The sequence below is a fragment of the Amborella trichopoda genome, chromosome 7 (assembly GCF_054954075.1).
Source record: "Amborella trichopoda isolate Santa Cruz 75 chromosome 7, AtrichopodaSantaCruz75HAP2 v2.0, whole genome shotgun sequence".
Taxonomy (NCBI): domain Eukaryota; kingdom Viridiplantae; phylum Streptophyta; class Magnoliopsida; order Amborellales; family Amborellaceae; genus Amborella; species Amborella trichopoda.
In genome coordinates this window covers 2103064-2125939 of record NC_142342.1, presented here as the reverse complement: position 1 = coordinate 2125939, position 22876 = coordinate 2103064, and the positions used below count along the sequence as shown (strand labels likewise).

The 22876-nt window shown below is 34.3% G+C and overlaps 3 protein-coding genes across 3 annotated transcripts; 1 reads left to right on the top strand and 2 right to left on the bottom strand.

Moving 5' to 3' along the window:
• Nucleotides 1–11221: 11221 nt before the first annotated feature.
• LOC148781168 (transcription factor MYB15-like) lies at nucleotides 11222–13504 on the bottom strand. The gene is made up of 3 exons (XM_088872088.1): nucleotides 13315–13504; nucleotides 12842–12971; nucleotides 11222–12120 (listed from the first exon to the last, which is right to left on the bottom strand). The coding sequence occupies exons 1-3, from the start codon at nucleotides 13445–13447 to the stop codon at nucleotides 11667–11669; spliced, it is 717 nt and encodes a 238-aa protein (XP_088728214.1). The 5' UTR covers nucleotides 13448–13504; the 3' UTR covers nucleotides 11222–11666.
• Nucleotides 13505–17038: 3534 nt separating this feature from the next.
• Nucleotides 17039–18250, bottom strand: LOC105420833 (putative germin-like protein 2-1). Its single transcript, XM_088872089.1, has 2 exons — nucleotides 18046–18250; nucleotides 17039–17724 (listed from the first exon to the last, which is right to left on the bottom strand). The coding sequence occupies exons 1-2, from the start codon at nucleotides 18152–18154 to the stop codon at nucleotides 17174–17176; spliced, it is 660 nt and encodes a 219-aa protein (XP_088728215.1). The 5' UTR covers nucleotides 18155–18250; the 3' UTR covers nucleotides 17039–17173.
• A 1013-nt stretch (nucleotides 18251–19263) lies between these two features.
• Nucleotides 19264–20962, top strand: LOC105420832 (putative germin-like protein 2-1). The gene is made up of 2 exons (XM_011625988.3): nucleotides 19264–19425; nucleotides 20353–20962. Exons 1-2 carry the CDS (start codon nucleotides 19320–19322, stop codon nucleotides 20901–20903), a joined length of 657 nt encoding a protein of 218 aa, XP_011624290.1. The 5' UTR covers nucleotides 19264–19319; the 3' UTR covers nucleotides 20904–20962.
• The last annotated feature ends 1914 nt before the right edge of the window (nucleotides 20963–22876 follow it).

The window sequence follows — 22876 nt, the reverse complement described above, 5'->3', positions numbered from 1 at the left end:
TAGATCTGTTCAATCTACATTATATTTTAATTTTTAAATTTTATAATTAAAGATGAAGATATATTTTAAGGCTATCAAAAAGATTTTTAGTATTAAAACCACATTTTTTGGATACTATTTGAAGGTGCGTTTTACTCTTATTGTTTATACCAATGGTTTAAAAAACGGATCGGTGACCCTGATCGGGCACCCAAAAAACCGATCCGGATCGGCGAATCGGCGATCCGAATCGGGAATCGAGTGAATCGATCAGAATAAAGCTTAAAAAAAATCCAAAAAAATTATTAAAATTCATTATAAATATTGTTTTTTAGGAATTCAATATGAAATGAGGGTACTCCATTAAGAATTTTCATGTTTTTGAATGAATATGCGAATATTGATATGTTCTTTCCCTGCATGAACCACCATTCAGCATTTAATTTACATCACACAAAAGGATAAACATAGAATTATCATGGAATAAGTATATCAACATACATGGACTACAATAAAGCATACATTTAGTAACATATGATCTAAAAATAAAATGATAGACGACGTTATTGTTCTTCTTGGTCACGCTGGTGCCATTGATTGAATTCGTTTCACAATTCATTGATTCGATCTAAAAACGAATCATCGATATTAGCAGGCGTCTGACTATTCCCAAATCCCTGAGTATTAGTGTCTTTTTGTGTTCCCAATCTAAAATCCCCGAAGATTATCCATCCTTCACGCTCACCTGCACTGTCGTGCTCATCCCTATACTGTTGCTGTTGGGACTCGATATGTGAATAATATGGCTGGGATAGGGTGGCCTCAGAATCATCATCTCTCTCATTTTCTCTTTGAATAATACGGATTAAAAAAAAATTAACAAATTTTCAAAAAAATCAATCATGGATTAAAAAAAAAATCACAAATTTTCAAAAAATTCTATCATGGATTACAAAAAAAAATTCGATCATGGATTAAAAAAAAAAATCACAAATTTTCAAAAAATTCTATCATGGATTACAAAAAAAAATTCGATCATGGATTAAAAAAAAAAAATCACAAATTTTCTAAAAATTCAATCATGGATTACAAAAAATTCGATCATGGATTACATAAAATTCGATCATGGATTACATAAAGTTCGATCATGGATTACATAAAAAAACAAACAAAAAAAAACAAAAAATAAAATCGTGGATTACAAAAAAAGAAAAAACAATTTGATCATGGATTACAAAAAATTCAATCATGGATTACAAAAAACTCTATCATGGGTTACAAAAAAAACAAAAAACAAAAAATTCGATCATGGATTACAAAAAAAAAAAACAAACATTTCGATCATGGATTACAAAAAAAAAACAGACATTTCGATCATGGATTACAAAACATTCGATCATGGATTACAAAAAATTCTATCATGGGTTACAAAAAAAAAAAAAATTCGATCTTGGATTACAAGAAAAAAAAAAACATTTCAATCATGGATTACAAAAAATTCGATCATGGATTACAAAAAATTCTATCATGGGTTACAAAAACAAACAAAAAAACAAAAAATTCGATCATGGATTACAAAAAAAAAAAAAAAACTCAATCATGGATTACAAAAAAATCGATCAAATATTACAAAAAAATCTATCATGGATTACAACAAAAAAAAAAAAAAAAAAAATCCATACGGGACTCGCCTATTTCGTACAGTGAATCGGCGAGTCACTGTGCAGAATCGTCCGGTTCTCTTTAGAACCGGACGATTCCCGATTATTGCGCCGATTCGATCTGTCCATGGCGATTCCCAAATCGAACCGAACGAGTCGACGTTTTTTTAAACACTGATTTATACAAACCGCACCTTTAGTGAAAGCACAAGAAGAATAATTACTTTTGAGACAAAAAGTTACAATCATCCTTAAGGCGGCTGGGTTGTGTCACTCATTTGAAAGTTTGATAAGATCTTTTTGAAATTATGAAGGAGAAAAGACACAATCCAACTATGGTCGGCAATGGCCTGGGCGGCAGCCTAAGAAACTATGGTCGGCAATGGTTTGTGTGGCAGCCTAAGAAACTAAGTTCTACGCCACACAATATGGCTTGAGTCTGGGTCGGGCCAATAGGGCTGTACCACACCATATGGCCCAAAGCCAAGCTTGTGCTAGGCTCATGCTAGGGCTAGGGCTATCCCAAACTGGGCTAGGTCCTCTTCAGCACAATCCAGATCAGGTTGGTCCAAGCCTGTCGCCAATTGCCGGCCGGCCCTTAAGCGAAGATTATGGTTTTCACACTTTTGGTCGTTCGAACAACTGTCCAGAAAAGTAAAAATATTCAATACTTTTTCCAAACTAATTAGAATTAGCGATATTTTTATTATATACAATACAAAATATATAAGCATCCCTCTCGTTTGCCATCTCTTTCACAAGGGCTGCATGACACGATTTTGTTTGTGAAAATCCTCATGCATTTTGACTATTATTTTAAATGCGCCCATGTGTTAAGCAACTACCATGGTTCCTTAAAGAATATGCTTGTAGTTTTCAAAAAATGGAGAGAAAGTCATTAATCACTATTTATGATGTGACCCCACCCCCATTTGTCTCTTTACAACATTCGGAGTAGGTTTAGAAAAGAAGCTCATTTCCATCGATCTTCTTCACAAAAAAACTGATGATGCCGTGGTGACTCTCATAATTATAAATACAACATGGTATTTTATAAAAATTTTGTCAATGTCTTATATATGTTATAATATTTTTATTTTTTATTTTTTTCATATAAAAAAACATACAAGAGGCTTTTTATCTTTGGTACGAAAAAGTCACTATCACCATTGATTCTTTTAAATTTAAAATTGGAAGACTAAGCGTGTATTACTGGACGGACGTTAAGTTCAAATAAAAGTTTTTTGAACTTTATGAGCTACTCAAAAATTGATTTGACATTTGATAACTAAGGATGACTTTGATCTCCCCTTATAGAGTGCACATGCTTCTCATATGCTGTCTTTTCATTATTTATTTTCCAAAATACCCTGGTTCAAACCTTCAAGTTATGAATTTCTTATTATTATTTAAGTGACATACTGGTTTGGAACTTAAAATTCTAGAGCGACTTTTGAAAACTAAGTAGTTCTGAACTTTGATGTTATGAACTGGTCTCCTACTCAAAAACCAACATGTGTCTTTAGTTTGAAACTTCAAACTCTGGACTAAGAACAATTGTAAATGAATAAGTGGTTTGGAACATCAAGTTCAAACTCATTTAGTTTTCAAAAAAATTAGTTCCAAACTTCAGGTTCTGAATAGATATGTCACTCGGGAAAAAAAAAGACACCAGTTCAAAATAAGTTCCAAACTGGGGATAGTTTGGAAATAATGAGCCTAAAACATAAAAAATGAGAGATATTTAAAATAGGATGCAGTTTGTATAGAGCTTAGGCTCTAAACAATCAAATTAGAGCCTACCTTCAAATAGTATCGGAAAATGTGGTTTCAATATTTAAAATCTTTGTGATAGCCTTAAAATATATTTTTATATTTATTTATAGAGTTTAAAGCTTCAAAAATAGTGTATATCGACAGATCTGTGAAAACTGAAAATTGACGGTCCAAAAATGTGTTACAAAATACACTATTTTTAAAACTTGAAATATATTTTTTTTTCATATCCATGCTTCTTGACGTCGAGATGATCAATTTGAAGATATTTGAGCATCAAAACAACCTCTTCTAGTGAAATTTTTGAGATAGGCTCAAATTTGATGGTTTAGAGATAACCTCTTCTACTAAAAAAAATGCATATATATACGTGTGCGTTTTTTGCTCCATTTTTAGACAAATCCTTTTTCTTTTCTTTTTTTCATTCAACAGTCCTTTGGCGCACATCCTCTTTAGGTCAAATTTTTTGCCTATTTCTTCGAGCAAAACCGAATTAATATTTGATATTTTGGTTTGCCAGTAAACTACTATGTTTGTCTAACTATGAAAGCACTGGCCAATTTGCTTTTTATTTTTTAAAAAAGTTGAGAGATATATGATTTTTGAAAGACAAAATAAATAAATAAAGAGTAATGATCCTATAAGACTCTTCCCCACTTATGAGTGTAGGACCTCAAATGATGACCATTAAATTTGGCACGGATCGTATGGGACTTGACTTTTTAAATATCCGTGTCAAATTTAATTGTGATCTTTTGGGGCCCTACACACATTGGTGGGGGAGGATCCTATATGATATTTTCTCATAAATACATAAATAATAAATCATAAAAAAGTGCAAAGAATTTTATTTTTTACTAGTGAATAAATTTAAAAATGATTAAACCCCATGGGTCAAATAAATAAATATGGTTAAACCCCACCAGAACGTTTTTAAGTGCTAACAATATAATTTTTAAATAAACCATATATTAAGTTTGGAAATTACAAAAAAAAATACATTGTTTAAACAAGCAATTTTTTCTTCTTCCTTTTTGTTTTTTTTAATTAAAATGTAATTTCATTTTGTTCTAAAGAACATGCAATGGAACAACTTTCGGGTTCAACCTAATTCGAATGCAAGTTCGGTGCGTATTCAGCAGTGTTTTGTACGTAAAGAGAATATATCGGCAAACCAAAACATCAGTTTTAAATTTGGTTTTCTCAAAAAAAGTGGAACCCGAAAACCAACTCAAAGAAATAGAACTCTAAAAACTCATTGAGTGAAAAAATGTGATTCATTCGAATTCAACTTAAAAAATGGAGTTAAAAATAAGGTGTATATATGGCCATTAGTTTATATGTGTGTGAGGGAAGGGCGGTCATTTATACTTACCTTAAGAAGCGCAGTTGTAGTTCATAATGTATTTAATCAAATCAAGACTAAAATTCTTAATTCATTTGGGGAAACTAATGAAAAAGAATAAAACTTAGGCAATCTTTTAAACTCTCTTTGAACATTTTTCTCGACAAAAGATAAAATATAATAATGTTTGGTTTTCTTAAAAAAAAAAGAGCCGGCTGAACCCAAAACAGTCTATGACCAAGGTCACAAATAATGGGCCAATGGGCTGGCTAGGGGTTAAATTTAGGACACGTTAAATTGAAAGATAGACCTATGTGATCTTTCACCAGGGAATACTTTTTCTTTTTTTTTGGCAAAAGATCACTTAGAGGTGGTCTTTATTATAATAAGATAAATTTCAAAATAAAATCAACGTAACAATAAAACAAAGATCTTAACAACGTGATGCACTATGCTTGAGAAAAAAAGATAAGATTGCAATAAAATAAAAAGAAGAGTATCCGAGATTACTTCAACCAGGCTTATTATACCCCACACTGAGTCACCACCATCCGATGGTGAGAGATCAACGGCCTAGCTTCAATCTCGAATCAGGAAAGCAAATTTCGGCGAAACCTTTGATCACAAACTCAAACCCTAGGTGAATTCTCTTAGCAACCTAGTTTGAGAGAGATGGATTCTCTTTTTGCTAAACCCTAAAACCCTCACAAACTCAAACCCTAGGTGAATTCTCTTAGCAATCTAGTTTGAGATAGAAAAAAAGATGGGAATTAGGTACAAGAGATAAGGTGTAGAGATTTTTGGGTAGAGACAATCCATTTTTATCGGCTTTCAATAAGATTAGGGTTTTTTAGGATTTTCCTTAACTTGCCTTTTCTTGTGAGATTAAATAGACCGTCGATCTAGAGTGACTTATGGCGTGAGAGATTTGAGTCATCCATTCCATAGATTGGTCATCAACATTATGGAATGTGCATGGACCATTATCCCCCTTTCCTAAACTATTTTCCCATCAATATATTTAAATAAAATAAATATCATGCATTCTATGAAATTGCACGACCCATGTCACGTATTCCATAAGGATATGTCAAATAATATCAAGTAGATAAATACTACCAAATATAAATAAGATAAGATCCACATCAATTCAAATTGACCATTTCTCTTTAAAACAAACTTGCTGCAAAATAAATAAAGCCATGATCAATGTATCCCTTTCAAAGATTTGCCCACATGCCACGAATCAAACTAACATTATCTTAAAAGCAAACAAGAGAATTTATCTTAAAAACAAACAAGTGAATCCAAAGAGGGTCAAATCAAACTAACATTATCTTAAAAGCAAACAAGAGAATTTATCTTAAAAACAAACAAGTGAATCCAAAGAGGGTGGGGTGTGCCACCCTTTTGTGGCACATGTGGGCCGCCACCCACATGCCACATGGTGGCTCATGTGCACTATGGGCCCACATGGAATATTAAAAAAAAAATTATTTTTAAAATTGAATAAAGCAATTTAAAATATATATTTAAATTTTTATAACTTTATAAGAACAATAATTGTATTTTTATAAGTCCAAAATTTACAAATAAAATATTGAGAGATTCATAAAAATTCAAATAATAAAACTAAAATTATTTCAATAATAAAAGGAACACAATTAAATTAATATGATGGGAAAATGATCCATATGCTTTTAAAAATCGAATATGTAATAACGGGGTACTCCACCTTCAACTGTGGACTACAAACCACAGTAGCTTTATCGAATCGACCCAGTATTTCCCATGACCCACAGTCCAAGCAGGGGCTCATTAGCGGGTCACCAAAGTTAGGTCGATGAATCAAGGGGTCGCAATCCCAGTGTGTGGATTACAGGTCCTCCCCTAGAGACGAGTCAAGATCACCACGACTTGATGCGACCACGGCTCTATGACACATAGGGATATCTCTCGCACATGCATACGCTTCACCCAAAGGTGGATATTTGGTTTTTTCGAACGATCTATCAATATGTATGCCGGTGATGGAACATGATGAAGTTTTGGTCCCCCATCTCAGTAGGCCACCATCACACACAAGGGTTACACAGTCCCTCGACTCACTCATCCGGGCATGTTCTTCGACCTCATCAAGGGCTAACCCATAAACCCTCATCGGTTTGTTCTTCATGCCCAGGTAAAATGGGTTTTTCTTAATCGATTGGCCTAGATCGTTAAACACAGATCGGTATCAGCAAACTATCATTTGCTTAGTATGATCTACGATGGACCACACTCCCACTGAGTTCATGTTCTACTATATCATTTCATTTTACAAGCACTCATAAAGCCTTTAAAGGCCACATAAACCCAACATAAATAAATAAGACGGTGCCCGATTAAGTTGCCGGATATGCATTTATTTCAAATATTTGTTTATAGGTGTGGTTTATATAAGGCATTAACTTTCAAACAACCAAAGTAAGGCACACTTTCAAACACTACTAAAGATGCAGTCTTAGTGCCGGAAACCTCTTTGATGACCTAAATATCTATTTTTGTCACTATTGATGACAATTTAAAGTTCTAAAAATGTTGCAGATTAAGACATAAAATCTTTTTTATTTTCACATCCATACATATACAATATAATGGACTCGGATGACACGAATAGTATTCGGGAGAGAGATATTCGGGCCTAATGGGTCAGGTTTAGGTTCAAACACTAGACCTGAATACTATTCGTGTCATCCGAGTCCATGTGGACCCGATCTAAATAGTATTATTATTAAATACTATTTAAATATAATAATATTTGAATGAATATAATGGCATATTTTTAGTTACAATATTAAAATAATACATGTATATATTTTATATAATATTTAAATATATTAAAATATATTTTTTATTTTTGGGTCGGTCCAATCAGATCCGATTTGCCACCCATAAGAGAGAGAGAGAGGAATCATCCTAGAGAAAGAAAGACATGAATGATCCTCGAGAGAAAAGTGCTATGCGACATTTGGTGGTGACTTTGTGTAGGACTAACCATTCGGTCTTACCTTTCATGACACAAATGATATGCTACATCTTCCTTGAATTGTACCTCAAAAAGTTCTTGGAAGCAAATTAATCGTGCTTTATTATTTAGGTCCTCAACTTTTTTGGAGTGCACTCTCTTTTGCTCGTGCCAAACATTAGAGACCCACTCTCTAACCAATAACCCATCATTTCAGTTCGCCTAGTCCTAGCGTAAGAAGCTCTCCAAAATCTTCCAAAGCAAGTGAAAGGATTGGCTCAAAGTGGAACACCTGTTGATTATATAAGCTAGATCTTTCAACTTGTTTTTTAACTTTTTTTGTTGAGTAATGATTAAATTTTATTTTTTTAATAAAGGACCCGGTTTTTATGCATATCATCCCGCATATGTAGAAATACGGGCCTCTTAATAAATCTGTTTTTAGTTTGGATTTTAAAACTTAATTTTTTAGGATATGTAATCTCTAAAATGGAGATCATGAATATTAATAAATAAATAAATTTTAAAAACTAAAAATAATAATTGTAGTAATAAAACATTTCGATCGTTAGTTTCCATTGTTTTTAGATGGAATACCTACTTGTATTCATATTTAAGATGGATGCTTTACACTTTCTATACTTCATATGTAGAAATGGGGTCCAGCCCGTATGAAATAATTTTTCTTTAATAAATTTTCAAAATACTTATACTTTTTGAAAACTATATTTATTCCCATTTTTTAACTTTCCATAATTTTTATCAAAAATACACTTTATGGTTTTATTAGAACTATGATGACCCCGTATCCAACTCTCACACCTCAAGTTGTTTTATACACTACCTCTCAACTAATAGTACCATGATGGTTCAATGCCCTATTTTATGGATCGCCACGGATTATGGACCATTACTATTGTGATAGTCCCCGTGTTGGTCTATAAAATAACGCGTTGAACCATCACGGTACTATTACTAGAGTAATGTTCCAAAGAACCTTGATTATCACGACACTAGTAACACGGTTATGGGTAGAGCTTTTTACCCTAAAAAAAACAATAATAGAAAAAACATACCCCGTAAATGTAAACCCCCTCCTTATATTTCCTTATACATTTGAACTCAAATCTCTTGGAATTCATCCGAGTCATACTTTTGCATCCTCTATCGAATCCAAGCATCAAATTCAACAAAAATTTCAAAAACTACATATTTATGCGTTTTCATTTTTTCTTTTCCTTTTTCCAAACTAGGGTTTGGCATAATATGTTTTCTTTTATGTTTTTTGCATCCCTAGCTTTATCCACCATTTAAATTTATCCCTAATCCTATGTTTATGATATTTCCATATTTTGTGAATTCCCTCTTCTTAATCCTGAACTTTCCCAAAATTTTGAGACATTTTAAGACCCTTCTAGGGACTCGGTGAGTCCCACTCATAACGTAGTGAAATGAGATGCTACAGGCACTCGCAGAGTCCTTTGAACACTAGACATGGCTAAGGATGTGATCGATAATAGAACCACGAGAGACAGAAAGGGGATATAAATGAGTGGTGTGTACATAGTGCTCTTGAGGGGTGCATGCTGTCAACTTATTCCCTAAGTGCTTAGGAGATGTTTTCGATTTAAAATTTTGTGATCCACTTAAGAATCACAATTATTTTCTAAAAACAAGAAAAATTAATTATGTATTTTTTAAATTTTTCGGTGGTACATATTCAATATTTTTGCATTGGCTTTTTCAGACACTCACATATTCAGGTAAAATTTTTAATTTTTTATGAGGTTGGTTGCTAGGTTTAAACGTTAAATCCATACTCCTAGTCCAGATTTTTGTTACCCGAGAGATTAAATAGACAATATGACAGTGACCCGAATAACAAACAGACAGTATGCTTACATGACAGCAAAGTTATGGATGAGAAGTTATGGGTGAGATTAATATTTAAGAGAGAACAGACTACGAGAGGGACATAGATATTACAGATGGTGAGTGTAGAGAGGAATGGAGGAAAGGAGATGTATACAACGAGAGCACTAAATTTTTTACTTCAATTAATGGAGAAAAGGTTTTGACGATGATGAAATAAACCATTATATTCTAAAGGTTTTGACGATGATGAAATAACCCATTACATTCTACATCCGATAGCTTTGGAAGTTGTGGGTTACTGTTCCAAATTACATATTTATTGTATGTGATCACTAATATAAATATGTACAAAGATACGTACATGCAAGCCTACCAAAAACTAATTTTTCAAAAAGAGTGAATTTAGTGTAAGGTGTGCCTTATGCTTAGCTTTTAAGCTAAATATAGTTAGATGTGCTTCAAATCAATTTCTTTGAATTATTCATCAAGCTTTTTTGGGCCATTCTATGTAAATGACCCCAAAAAATGCACCAACACCGAAAATTGGGGTTAAGAGAACTTGTACAATCTAGTTTATAGGTTAGCATAATTTTTTATATGCGCGTGCACACACACACATATATATATATATATATATATATATATATAATGGATGAGGTTTGTCTAAGGCGCCCGCTTTATACTATAGAAGTAAAGTGTGTGTAGTTCCAATATCTAAATCTTATGATGGCTTTACATTTTACTTTTATCCGAACTTAATGAATTTTGAAAATTTTAAAATGGTACATATAGATCTGATCTATAAACTCTTGAGAATAGATGATCCAAATAATTTGTTATAATACATTATTTTTAGAACTTAAAATACTTTTCTTCTTCATATCCATATATTTCTATCTCAACCTGATAAAAATAAATGGAATTGATGGAGCCAACGAAGCCCAACGAGAGTAATGAATGGAGAGGAAAGATACACAGAAGAGCAAGATTATGAAAGGGAATGAGACTCATGAGAGAGGGGGGGAAAAAAGAGTGAGCCAAGATTGAGAGAGAGTGATGTGCAACATTCAGAAAAGAGAGGAAGAATGTCAAAAGGATGAAGTTTATATAAAGAATAGGCATTATGAAAACAAAATAAAGCCTCACCTCAACTCTTCATCTAGAAAGTATTTTGGTGACGAAAATATTTATAATGGCTTTAAAATCAATTTTCAACACCGATAATAAAATTTGAAACTTAAAAACTAGTACAGATATGTGAACAATTATTTTTATAGTAAAATGGATGACTTAGATATTGTTTTCTAATAATATACACTACTTTTAAAGTTTGAAATCCTAATTTTTTTTACAACTATAACGCTCACGTCGAGATGATCGATGTAATGGTTTTCCTGTGCTTGTCTTGCAATCTTTGATGAGTAACGAGGTGAAGATTTACTTATTTTGATAAAGTTGCAACCCTCTCAAACTATTTTTCTAAAAAAAAATAATAATAAATAAAGAGAGGGAAAGAGAGAATCATGATAGAGAAAGAGGGAGGAAAGAGAGTGATGATAGAGAGAGAAAGACATTGTAGATAGACAAAGTCGTGATGAGATTAAGATTTAATTAGAAAAACAGAAAAATAAATCATTACAAATCTGTGTGGCACCGGCCCACTTTGCTTTGTTGGACTTGGCCTTCCTCTAAAGTTTAAGACTTATTTCTCTCTCATGTTAAAGTCTATGACTTTTCTTTACAAACTTTAACAACAAAAAAAAAAAAAAAAAAATTAAAATTTGTCACCACTCTTGACTCCCTCTCATTTCTATCCGCCTACCGCTCTTGGACACGGGCTAAAATCCAAATTAAAAATTTGAATTTTCTTTTTTAATTTCATAGTATTTATATTTACCTTTCGATTTTGCCAGGAAACTTCCTCTTCTCTTTCTTCTTTTTCTCTGTAACTTCCACAAACGTCCAAAAACCGCCCAAAATTTGAATTCCCCGGGTAAAATGAGTAAACGCCGGCAATAACCTGTCAAAATTCCGGTATTAGGGACACGTGTCCGGCTCCCATCAAAACATTAACCCAAAAGTCCATCCCGTCGTAGTAACCGGAAAACTTCTCGAGGTTGCCGGAAATTGAGACACGGGGGTCATCTACCAGTAAATCATCGACCCCAATCGAAGTTTCGGGCCAGTATTCGCCGCAGTTTTCGGATGTGAGAATGGAGGAATCGGTGCTCGAAGATTGCTGGGGGGAAACTGGGTTTTGGTTAGAGTATTGGAAACTTTGTTGGGTGGCCATGACTTGGGTTTCTCTCTGTAGATTTTCACTCTGTAGCTGGGCGTCGGCCTTTGGAATTTCCAGATAGAGTTTCTTGTTTTCGGAGGACTCGGTTTTTGGTAGACGCTTTTTGAGGTGAGTGTGCCACACGTTTTTGATTTCATTGTCTGTCCTTCCTGGCAGTCTTGCAGCAATTGCAGACCATCTGATAATTAAGAGAGAGAGAGAGAGAGAGAGAGAATTATTGTCTGGTATCTAAGGAGATTATAAATTGAAGTTTATTGAGAACTAAGACAGGGAAAGCGAATTACTGAGTTTGATAGTTAAGGACAGGGAAGAGGGCTACTGTGCGAGAAAACTAAGGAGATTATACGTTGAAATTGAGTGATAATTACGAGAGAGAGAGAGAGAGAGAGAGAGAGAGAGAGAGAATTATTAAGTTTGATAGCCAAAGAGGTTAAATGGGGATGTTGAGAGAGAGACCAAGAGTAAAGTTTTTTGAACTTTGAAAAAGAGTAAAGTGAATGACACGTTTGATTGATGTGAAAATGTTTTTACATGAAAAATTCTCTATATGAAATATTTTTTTCATATAAAAATATTTTCACACAAACCAAACTTGTGCTTAAGGTGATGGAAATTTAGAATAAAATTTGAGATAGGGTTTGTGTTTATGGAGGAGAAAGGAAGCTTGCGAATAAAAAAAATGAAAAAGTAAATAATCTTTAGCAGAAGAAACATTCATATATTGAATTATTGAGAGAGAGTATACGTTCGGGTAAGGAGTGAGGAAATTAAAATTCTTAAATGAGACAGAGAGAGAAAGATTACGTAGAGAGCATTCACACTTGAAATTTTGAGTGTGTTTATGTTTGTTCGGCTAAGGAGTGAGGAAATTAAAAAAAAAATGGAAATTGGAGAATTACCTGTTGCCAAGCAATTCGTGTAGTTTAATAATGGTTTCCTCCTCGTCTCTGCTGAAATTCCCCCTTTTAATATCTGGTCTCAAATAATTTGTCCATCTCCGTCTACAACTCTTTCCACACCTCAAGAGACCTATTCATACACCATAAGAAACTGTAAGAATCATAATCAAATCCTCAAATAACATAAAATCTTCGGGTTCCAAGTTCCAAACAAATGAATTAAAAAGAGAAGACATTTGCTCTCTCTCCCCTCAGAAAGTAAAAAGAGAACACATTTTAATCTCTCTCATGAAGTACAGGAGAAGACATTTACTCTCTCTCTCTCTCTCTCTCTACATGTAGCGAGAATTGAGAAAACCAACACCCTCTTGATTCATCTCTCTCTCTCTCTCTCTCTCTAAAGCTGAAACTCCCATTTGGGTTTTTGAAGGTTTGGGGATTGCAGCCCACTGCTGAAAGAAAATGAGAATTACCAGCTTGTTTAGGAAGAGCTCTCCAGTTTCCATGGCCATATTTTTGTATATAAGCAATTAAAACTTGATCTTCTTCTGGTGTCCATGGTCCTTTCTTGAGACCCATCTTCTCACAACAAGGAACTCTCCCCATCTTTCTCTCTCTAAACCCCGAGGCCTGAAAATCCCTCTACCTCGCAGTGTGGTATTTAAAGCCACAAGGCGAGAAAGTAATATTAAATTACAATCCCTGACGTGGATTTTATCAACGTGGGCTATTATTTAAGAGCCACGGTGGGTTTTCTAGGAAGATGGCTCGAGGGAAATATTTTAAGCCGTTGAAGGGTATAGGGACTAGAGTGAGAAACACGGCCACGGCTTTTGTATGGATACTAGTTAGTGAGTATTTTATGACGGTATTTTGGATAATTTATATTATGTGAAATTTTTTTTTTATATTTTAATTAGGTGTGTCGTATTAAGATGTACACACATTATAAATTTTAAATCATTTTTATTAATAAAAAAATAAAAAATAAAATACAACCAGACAATTGTGACCGTACGATGAAGTTTGGATGGTGATGAGGGTAAGTGAAATCACTGTTCATTTTCGCCTAAAAGTATTTTATATATATATATATATTTATAGGTATGACTTCCATAAGGTTGCAACTTTAAACAATCTATTTAAGGCGCACCTCAAAATTTTGTCACAACGTATAATTTTGATGTAAAAATATTCTTAAGATTATCTCAAAATATATTTTCATATCTAATTATAAAATTTTAAACTCCAAAAATGATTAAAATCAAGTAGATCTATAAACATATGGAAATCTTGAAAATGCACGATCTAGATAATGTGTTGTAAGATGCGTCATTTCTGGGACTCAAAATCCTTTTTTTTTTCATAGTCATACATTTCAACATCGAGATGATCAATTAGAGGGTTTTTCAATATTAAAACAACCTTTTCCTAAGGATTTTTAAGGTGCATCCGTAGTTCTACATTTTAAGGTTGCAACCTTATATAAACTTTTCCTTTTATATATATATATATATGGAAAATGATAACATTAGCTGATCAGCTATAATGAATTTTAATATAGGTGGAATATCATCCGTCAGATCTTCATCATGTAGTTCAAAATGTATATCACTATATGAATTTTAATAATTTTTCTAAAAATCGGATCATATCACTATATGAGCGATGCCTGTCGTGCTCGAGGGTTGGTGGGCAAAGCTCTTTGAAAACCTATTTACATGAGCTTTGTAGTACACAGTAGCTATGTCATATGGCTCTGGGTGATGACTGCCTACTCTTGTAATCCTCGGCCCAAGAGCAGTGGACAGGTGGAAGCCCTAGCTCAAGAGCAAGGGTCGGGCAGAAGCCCTGGCCTATGAGCAGGGATCAGGTGGAAGCCCAGGCCCAAAAGCAAGGATCAAGTGGAAGCCCCGGCCCAAAAGCCGGGGTCGAACAGAAGCCCCAGATCAGAGATTGGGTAGGGCACAAGTGGCTGCTGATTTGGAGGCAGGCCAGGCACAAGTGGTTGCAGGCTTGGAGGCAGGCCGAGCACAAATAGCTGCTGATGAGGAAGATTATGATTCTTCTCGGGGAGATGAGGAAGACGGACCAAAGGGTCACTGAGTTCTCCCTATTTCTTGTCTCATTTGTAGGTACCCTTGAAATATTCAAGTTGTGGTTGTTGACTCAAAAAGCTCAAACCTTAGTGAAGAAAAGTAGAAAAACTCATGACTTTAGCTAATAGGGTAGAAGAGCCCACGCAAGAGGTCGATCAACTTTGGTGTTAATGGAATCTGGAGATTAGCATTGGAGATCAAAACAATGATGGTGAAGGAAGTGACTTTCATCTTGTTCCTATCAAAAACAATATTCTTGATATCAAGATTCCTCTCCAGGTGATTATTGGAAAGCTTTCTATCCATGTCAAACATCATGTGGAAAATCCTATCTCAGACAAGTCGTTGGATTTTGAGGAAGAAAATGTCAATCACAAGCCCATAAATGATGAAAAGATGGTTGAGTTTATGATTTTTGCCTTAATTCCTCCTCTTTCATATTTTGATCCATTCGTAGAGGTAATTTTACAACTATTCATACTTCTAGAGCCAAAAGAGAACAAGGCAAAAGAAGGACGTGGGTTTGATATAAATATCATCTTAGCCCTCTTCAAAACTCGAGGAGGAGTTTTCTCCAACCGAAGGAGATAGATGCATGCATGGAATGATTTGATTTGGGTTTTTTTATGTATTCTAATTAATGGTTATATTTTGGGGATTTTTAATAATTATTTTAGTTTAGATTATTAGGGTTTAATAATTATTGTTCTTTTTATTATATTTTTATTTTTTATTTTGTCAAGGGTAAAATTCATCATTTATTTTAAGTTAATAACGGATAGTTAGGATTAAATAGAATAGACTCCTAGGATTTCATAGGAGCTTTCTAGGATTTTGAGTTACTTCAATTATTGTATTTAACGGGAAGAGCTCCCTCTTGAAGATGGTGGTTATGTGAAGAAAGAATTTGTGTTGAGATATTGAGAAGAGATTATTAAGAGTGGATTTCCTTGCAGACGCTGAGAGATGATATATTCTCTCGTTGATTTTAGTTATTCATTTCCCCCTTCATCAGGTTGTTTCTTTAAGTTCGGGTGGTTGAGTTGGGATTCAAATCCACATAAAACATAACCACGATCTTTGTGCCTTAATGCCTATGGAACGAAGAAACGAAAGTCGTAGGGATTTTGTCTAGTGGCTTTTTTTGAACTAGCCACCCTATCCATTTTTAATTCGAAATGTGGTGAGTGTCAATGTTTGCTCAACACACCAGCGTGCTACCGTAGGAGCAAACTGTACACTTACTCCCATGGGTGAAAGACCCACTTGAGTGCATTTTCTTTATCAAAACTTTTAAGATCCACCATAAAAGTACTAGATGATTATTCTTGAAAACTTTTGAGTTTTTGGACACTTAGACCAGATTATCAAAAACTTGCACCATCTCCACTCAATCATAGAGCATTATTTTTTTTAGTACATATAGTATGTGTATAACTATATTTCCTTTCTCTCTCTCTTATTTTTACCAGAAGTTGGTTGATAGATTGAGGTGGTTATATCCATGAAATCTTGGGTCCTAAAAGTACTCCTAGATAAAGTTTTCACCATTGCACCACATACCCTCAGGAACATATAACTTTTTATGTTTGATTAAAATAAGAGGAAACAAGTATGCATGTTGAACCTTAAATAGTTTCACTTATGATTACATGAAGTTAGTCTCTCTTGCTCTCTCCCAAATCAAATAAGGAAGGCATGGAATGCTCCAATGTAGTAAACTGTTTTGAATGTTACATGCAATCTCCATACTCCGATCTTAATAACTGATGGTGGAGATAAATAGTTCCCCTATAATTTTCTACCCAAGAGGAGACACAATACATCTTCACAATTGTCAGTGTCGATGACGGACTGTGGAGATTGCAATGGTTTCGAGTAAACATATTTAAAAATATGGAACTGCAGTTAAATCAATGATAATACTCATTGTCATTAAAATTTGTACTCTTGTGTCTTTGTGGCGCTTAATGGTCTGTTTGGAAGGAAAATATCATTGAAACCATGATTTACCGCTCTGCCACATCGAAAATTCCCATTAATCCTAAAAATCAACACAAAAATAATATTCTATCTAGTAAAAAAGCTAGAGTATATATTTGAGGAAAAAATCCCCTTTATTTAATTCATCTTAATCAAAGAAATCTATTCAAAGAATTTTATTCAAAGACATTCATTCAAATCATGTTATTCAATCACAAATAGTTTTTTGAATTGGGGGCACAATGAATTCCTAGTTGTTGTCCATCCAGAACTGGGATTGGAGCCGGTTCACCACCTTCTTGTCAACTTGGAAAGCCTTAGCCAAGACATCATTGGAGATGGCTGGTTTTGATCCGAAAACTGCGTTGGCAATAGTGATCACACCCGGATTCTGGCTGCTCAAGGCCGCTATAGCCACTGCATTCTGGGAGCCAACATTTTGCTGGAAATGAATGAGGCCTTCAGGAAAAACAAACACGTCTCCCTTTTGAAGTGTCTTGGTGATCAAGCGGTTGTCAGGGTTACTAGTCACAAAACCGACGTAAAGCGAGCCTTCTAGGACAGTTAGTATCTCGGTGGCACGAGGGTGGGTGTGGGGAGGGTTTTGACCGCCACGAGCATAGTCTATGCGGACCAACGAGATGCCGAGAGTGTTGAGGCCAGGTATTTGGGCCACATTCACGGGGGTTACCCTTGAGCCTAGTGGGTTGGCCGTGTTGCCGGGCTTGTTGAGCCCGGAGAAAAAGAAGTCATTTGCTTGTGCCAACTTTGGATCCTTGCACACCTTGCCATTAACGAACACTGCATGAAATAGAAACATAAGTCACATTACGCTATCAGGTGAGGTAAAATATATGCATTGTTTTGTGACACTACACTTGAAAACAAATAAAATAAAATAAAAGAATTTAGAAATTTTAGTACTTTCCAAAAAGACAATGTAAAATTTGCAGACTAATCCTATAGGTGAAACTATATGATGTTCGGTAATAACTAACAAATGCATAAAAAATAGTACCAAAAGAAAAAGGAGTAAGACAGTAATTAGATGGCTTTCTTTTATCAATGAAAAAATTGAAATAAAATAAATCAATAAAGCAAAAACACTAGTATAAGAGTTACCTTTGCTTGCATTATCTGCAACACAAAAATCTTGGAGGGGACTAGGATCAGATGCCAAGGCAAGAGAAGCCACCAAGGCAAAGGAGAGGACAAGGAAAAAAGACTTCATATTTCCTCTCAAAAACAATATATGAATGATAAGATAAAGTTTAGGGTGATAAAAGAGGATGATGGTTTCGAGTTATGTGATGTGTTTCATATTTATAAGGCATTGGAATGTGTGTAAAGAATCAATTTAGAAGAGCCTGGTAGAGTAGGATTGAATGAGTCTTTAATCTCATCTCCCTTTGAGGGCTAATTCAATACACGCAAGCTTGTGTTTTTGAAGCAAGACCATGTAAAACTTAATACATTAGTTGTTTAGATAAACAATTCTCTTTCTCTCTGTCTCTGTTTTTTGAATCAAGACCATGTAAAACTCACTAGAATTTTTGTTGTCAAACTGCAAACGAAATCTCTCTCTCTCTTTCTCACTAAACATTATCCTCTCCCCACTGCTGATATTGTAAGTCTTCAATTCACACTTGGTATAATAATGGATGGAGGCAACTAACGATGATCACATTTGACTAAACCAAGTCTTTCTCTTTCGATCATGGCTGAGCGGCATGCCTTTTTCCTATTTTCTTTCTCTCATTTGTCTCTTCCTTTCTTAAGGCTCATTTCCTATACACCCCACGAATACTTCTAAATTAAGACATACAAATTGGGTATAATACCATTTAACTAATCCCTCGGGAAAAAGACCTTTTCAATCTAAATTTTTGGTACCTATCTTAGTATTTGGAGTATTCAGTGCTAAACACCTTGGGAGGTTAATTTTTTTTAGCCATGTAGACACACCTATTTAAATGTTCCTTTTCTTTGAAGTTGGATATTAGGTTCTAGAGATTATATCCCTAAATTTTAGGTTCTAAAAAAAAAAATACAATATGAGCTTTTGCCCATGGGAGCAAATTCACAATATGCTCATGTGGCATTAAAAAATATATAAAAATAAGTGGGGTAAAACTTTGTCAATGGATAAGATAGTGTTTGGATTAAATAATGGAAATAAATGGATCCAAACACGTTATTTTAAATGGCCCAATGGCCTGCCCTTCCCCCAAAGACCTCTTCAATAACTAACCATTAAAAATCCAATAATCTAAGACCCAAGTTGAACACCAAACACCAAGAGTCCCATTATAAATATGAACTCCTCTTGGTTTAAATCTTCACATCTACAACTACTTCTTCTTAATCCAATTTCAAAGCTGTTTTAGATAGAGAAAATGAAGCTGTTTTTGGTCATCTTCCTTTCTCTCACTGCCTCCCTCACCTATGCATCTGATCCGAGTCCCCTACAAGACTTCTGTGTGTCTGACAATGCAAGCCAATGTGAGTGCCTTTATGAGTTTATGATCATTTCATATTAGGAAGGAAAAAGTTTATATAAGGAGGCAAACTTAATTATAGAGGTAAGGTTTGCAATAGCCAATACCGTTTATTTTTAGTTGAACAGTGTAGATTTATTATTGTCTTATAAGACATGTTAAATCTATATTATTTTAACTAAAATAGTTGGTGTAGAAATATGTAATCTTACTTACTCAAGTACGGTTGCCTCCTTACATATAAAGCTCCGAAGAAGAATGACTTTTATATACTGGGACCCGTAACTTTGTATACAATTCTCACAAATGCCCCATGTCATTAGATGTGAAATTAGATGATTAGGCGTGTCATTTCCCGGTATAAATATTGTGCAAAATTTTATCAAACTTCAAATATGATCTATGGTTCACCCTTTGCTGGCCAATATCACATCTAAGACTAGGGATGGTGTAAATCATCCATCTTAAAGATGGATGCAAGTAGGTGCTCCATTTAAAAACAATAGAAACTAACTTTTCAAATGTTTTTTCACTAGAATTATTATTTTTAGTTTTAAAATTTTATTTATTTTTTCATATTCATGATCTCTATGTTAGAGATTATATGTATTTAAAAAATTAAGTCTAAAAATCAACTGAAAAATAGATTTCTCAATACGTCCCCATTTCTACATATGCGGGCTTGACCGCATAAAAACCAGGTCCTTTGTATAAAAAATAAACGTTTTAAACATCCCTAATACTTTTTCCTTTCCGTAAGCATAGGTTTAGATCTTAATATAATTTCATTAAGCGTCGCTTTCATCGTTGCGTTGCTATGTCAATTAGTTTAAAGAAGTCACCCCACCTTTCATACTGGGGTTTAGAATTTAATAGTTTTGAAATACGAGTTTTTCTAAGATAATTTCTACTTATTTGTTTTTTTATGCAGTGTTTGTAAATGGCAAGGTGTGCAAGGACCCTAAGTTGGCACAAGCAAATGACTTCTTTTTCTCCGGGCTCGACAAGCCTGGCAACACGGCCAACCCACTAGGCTCGAAGGTGACCCCTGTGAATGTGGCCCAGATACGAGGCCTCAACACTCTCGGCATCTCCATGGTCCGCATAGACTATGCTCCTGGTGGCCAAAACCCGCCCCACACTCACCCTCGTGCCACCGAGATCCTGACAGTGTTGGAAGGCTCCCTTTATGTCGGTTTTGTGACTAGCAACTCCGACAACCGGTTGATTAGCAAGACACTTCAAAAGGGCGACGTGTTTGTTTTCCCAGAGGGCCTCATCCATTTCCAACAAAATGTGGGTTATAAGAATGCAGTGGCCATAGCAGCCTTGAGCAGCCAGAATCCAGGGGTGATCACTGTTGCTAATGCGGTTTTCGGATCGAAACCGGCCATCTCCACTGATCTGTTGGCTAAGGCTTTCCAAGTTGACAAGATGGTGGTGAACAACCTCCAATCCCAGTTTTGGATGGACAATAACTAAATAATTCATGTGCCCCAATTCTTTAGTATTTGTGTTTGAATAAAGATGATTCGAATAAATGGAATTTGTTTTTTCTGATAGACGTAATTTGGCCTCCCATGTGCAATGAGAAATATTTTTTAAGAGAATAATGAAATTAGAGAGAGTGAGAGAGGGGGGAAGGGGAAGGGGGAGGGAAGGACTAAGTTTAAAGAAAATAAAATTTTAGTAATAGGTTTTCCCCAAGTCAAATCGGAACCAAACCACTCAATTTATTTTACGTGCGTAAAGTAAGGGCCACAGTTTTCTAAAGCCCCACCTAAAATATCAATACGCAGTTTTGGTCCTAATTATCAAGACCGGACCGAAGCGGTATAATGGCCAGGCCCGTCTAGAGTAAAAATCGATTTTTATTAAAAAAAAAAAACGGTCGAAATCAGTATTTGATCGATTTTGGTAGGTTCAAGTGCCCAAACAAAACGGGTAATTTTTTTTAAATATAATATGTATTTAAAATTTATTATTTATTTTTTTAACATTTTTAAAATCTAGTCACATGGAGTCTACAAGTATTCATATTAATTTTGATTAGACCAAACCCCTCACCGGTCCGATGATCAATCCGATCTTGATAACACTAGCTTTAGTGTTCAAAAAACTAGAAAAATCAATCATCTCGACCGCAACAATCTTGGATCCACAAAAAACCTAAAAAAAACATAAACAACAATAACAATAATACTAATTGAAGCTCAAAAAAAGTCTATCTTGTGATACATTTTTTCTACTATCCAAATATTCCTAGATCTGTCACATCTATATATCATTTGAGAGCTTCAAATTCCAATTTTTAGATAGAGCAATAGATTTGCAATCTATAACTAGCATTCAAGAGCCGCGGTAATAAATTTTGACCTTACCAAAAATCAATATCAAAACCGTATCGCTATAAAAACGTCACCCCTTTTTTTGGTATTCGAATTTGGTTTTCTTTGAAGAGAAAGGTGTGGTTTGTATATAGTGACAAATTTATTTGTAGAAGTAAGTTTACAATGTTTTTCGATGATTTTGATCCAACACATCTTTAAGACAATATTAAAAAGTGACACATCTTTTAATAAAATGGTTAACCTATACGATATAAAAAGATACACATTGTAATTTTTTTTTTTTTTTTGATAAGATTGCGTAGGAATAAAACTTAAGAGGTATAAAAAGGTACACATTGTAAATTTTTTTTTTTTTTTTGATAAGATTGCATAGGAATAAAACTTAAGAGGTAGTGCTATGAAAACCCAGCTGCTACTATCTTGACCTAAACCCGATTTCTAATAGACATTGTACATTACAGCAGCCTTATATCTACAAAAAGGTCACAACTTTATATAATCATTTTCCTTAGAGAATACTTAATGTCTCACCACGATTTTTACAGATTTTGCCCTTTTATGGTGCTAATGATGGTTTTTTTGCAACTCAACACAAAGTTATCAATTTTCGATATCATAGTGTAGCGGTTAAGAGTAAAATGTTAGGCTTTATTTGGGAAGGCTTGCTGTCCACAACGATGACATTGCATTGGTAGTCAATACTGATCTCTTTTTTGAAACTTCCATGTTAGCTCCAATTTTCTATGTTTTTATATCCATGTATTCAGATATCCCAAATTGTTCCATCTCAATGGGATAGTGGGTGGACAAGTTTTTCTATATCCATGCATTTCTATATGTATTGAGATATCTCATTTGTTCGATCTCAAATGGGATCGTAGGCAGACCCGTGTTTGCAAAATCAAACTAGAACGGTTAACCGGATATGGGTCTAGAAACGGTTTAACCGGTCTAACCGGTAAACCGGCCGATTCAACCACTCTAACAGGGCAAGTCCCTGGCTATCAAAAAAGTGCTGAAAAAAATAAAAATACAAAAATATAAAATACAAAAATACAAAATACAAAAAAAATCTAGTATGAAAAGCATATAAAGAATGATTAA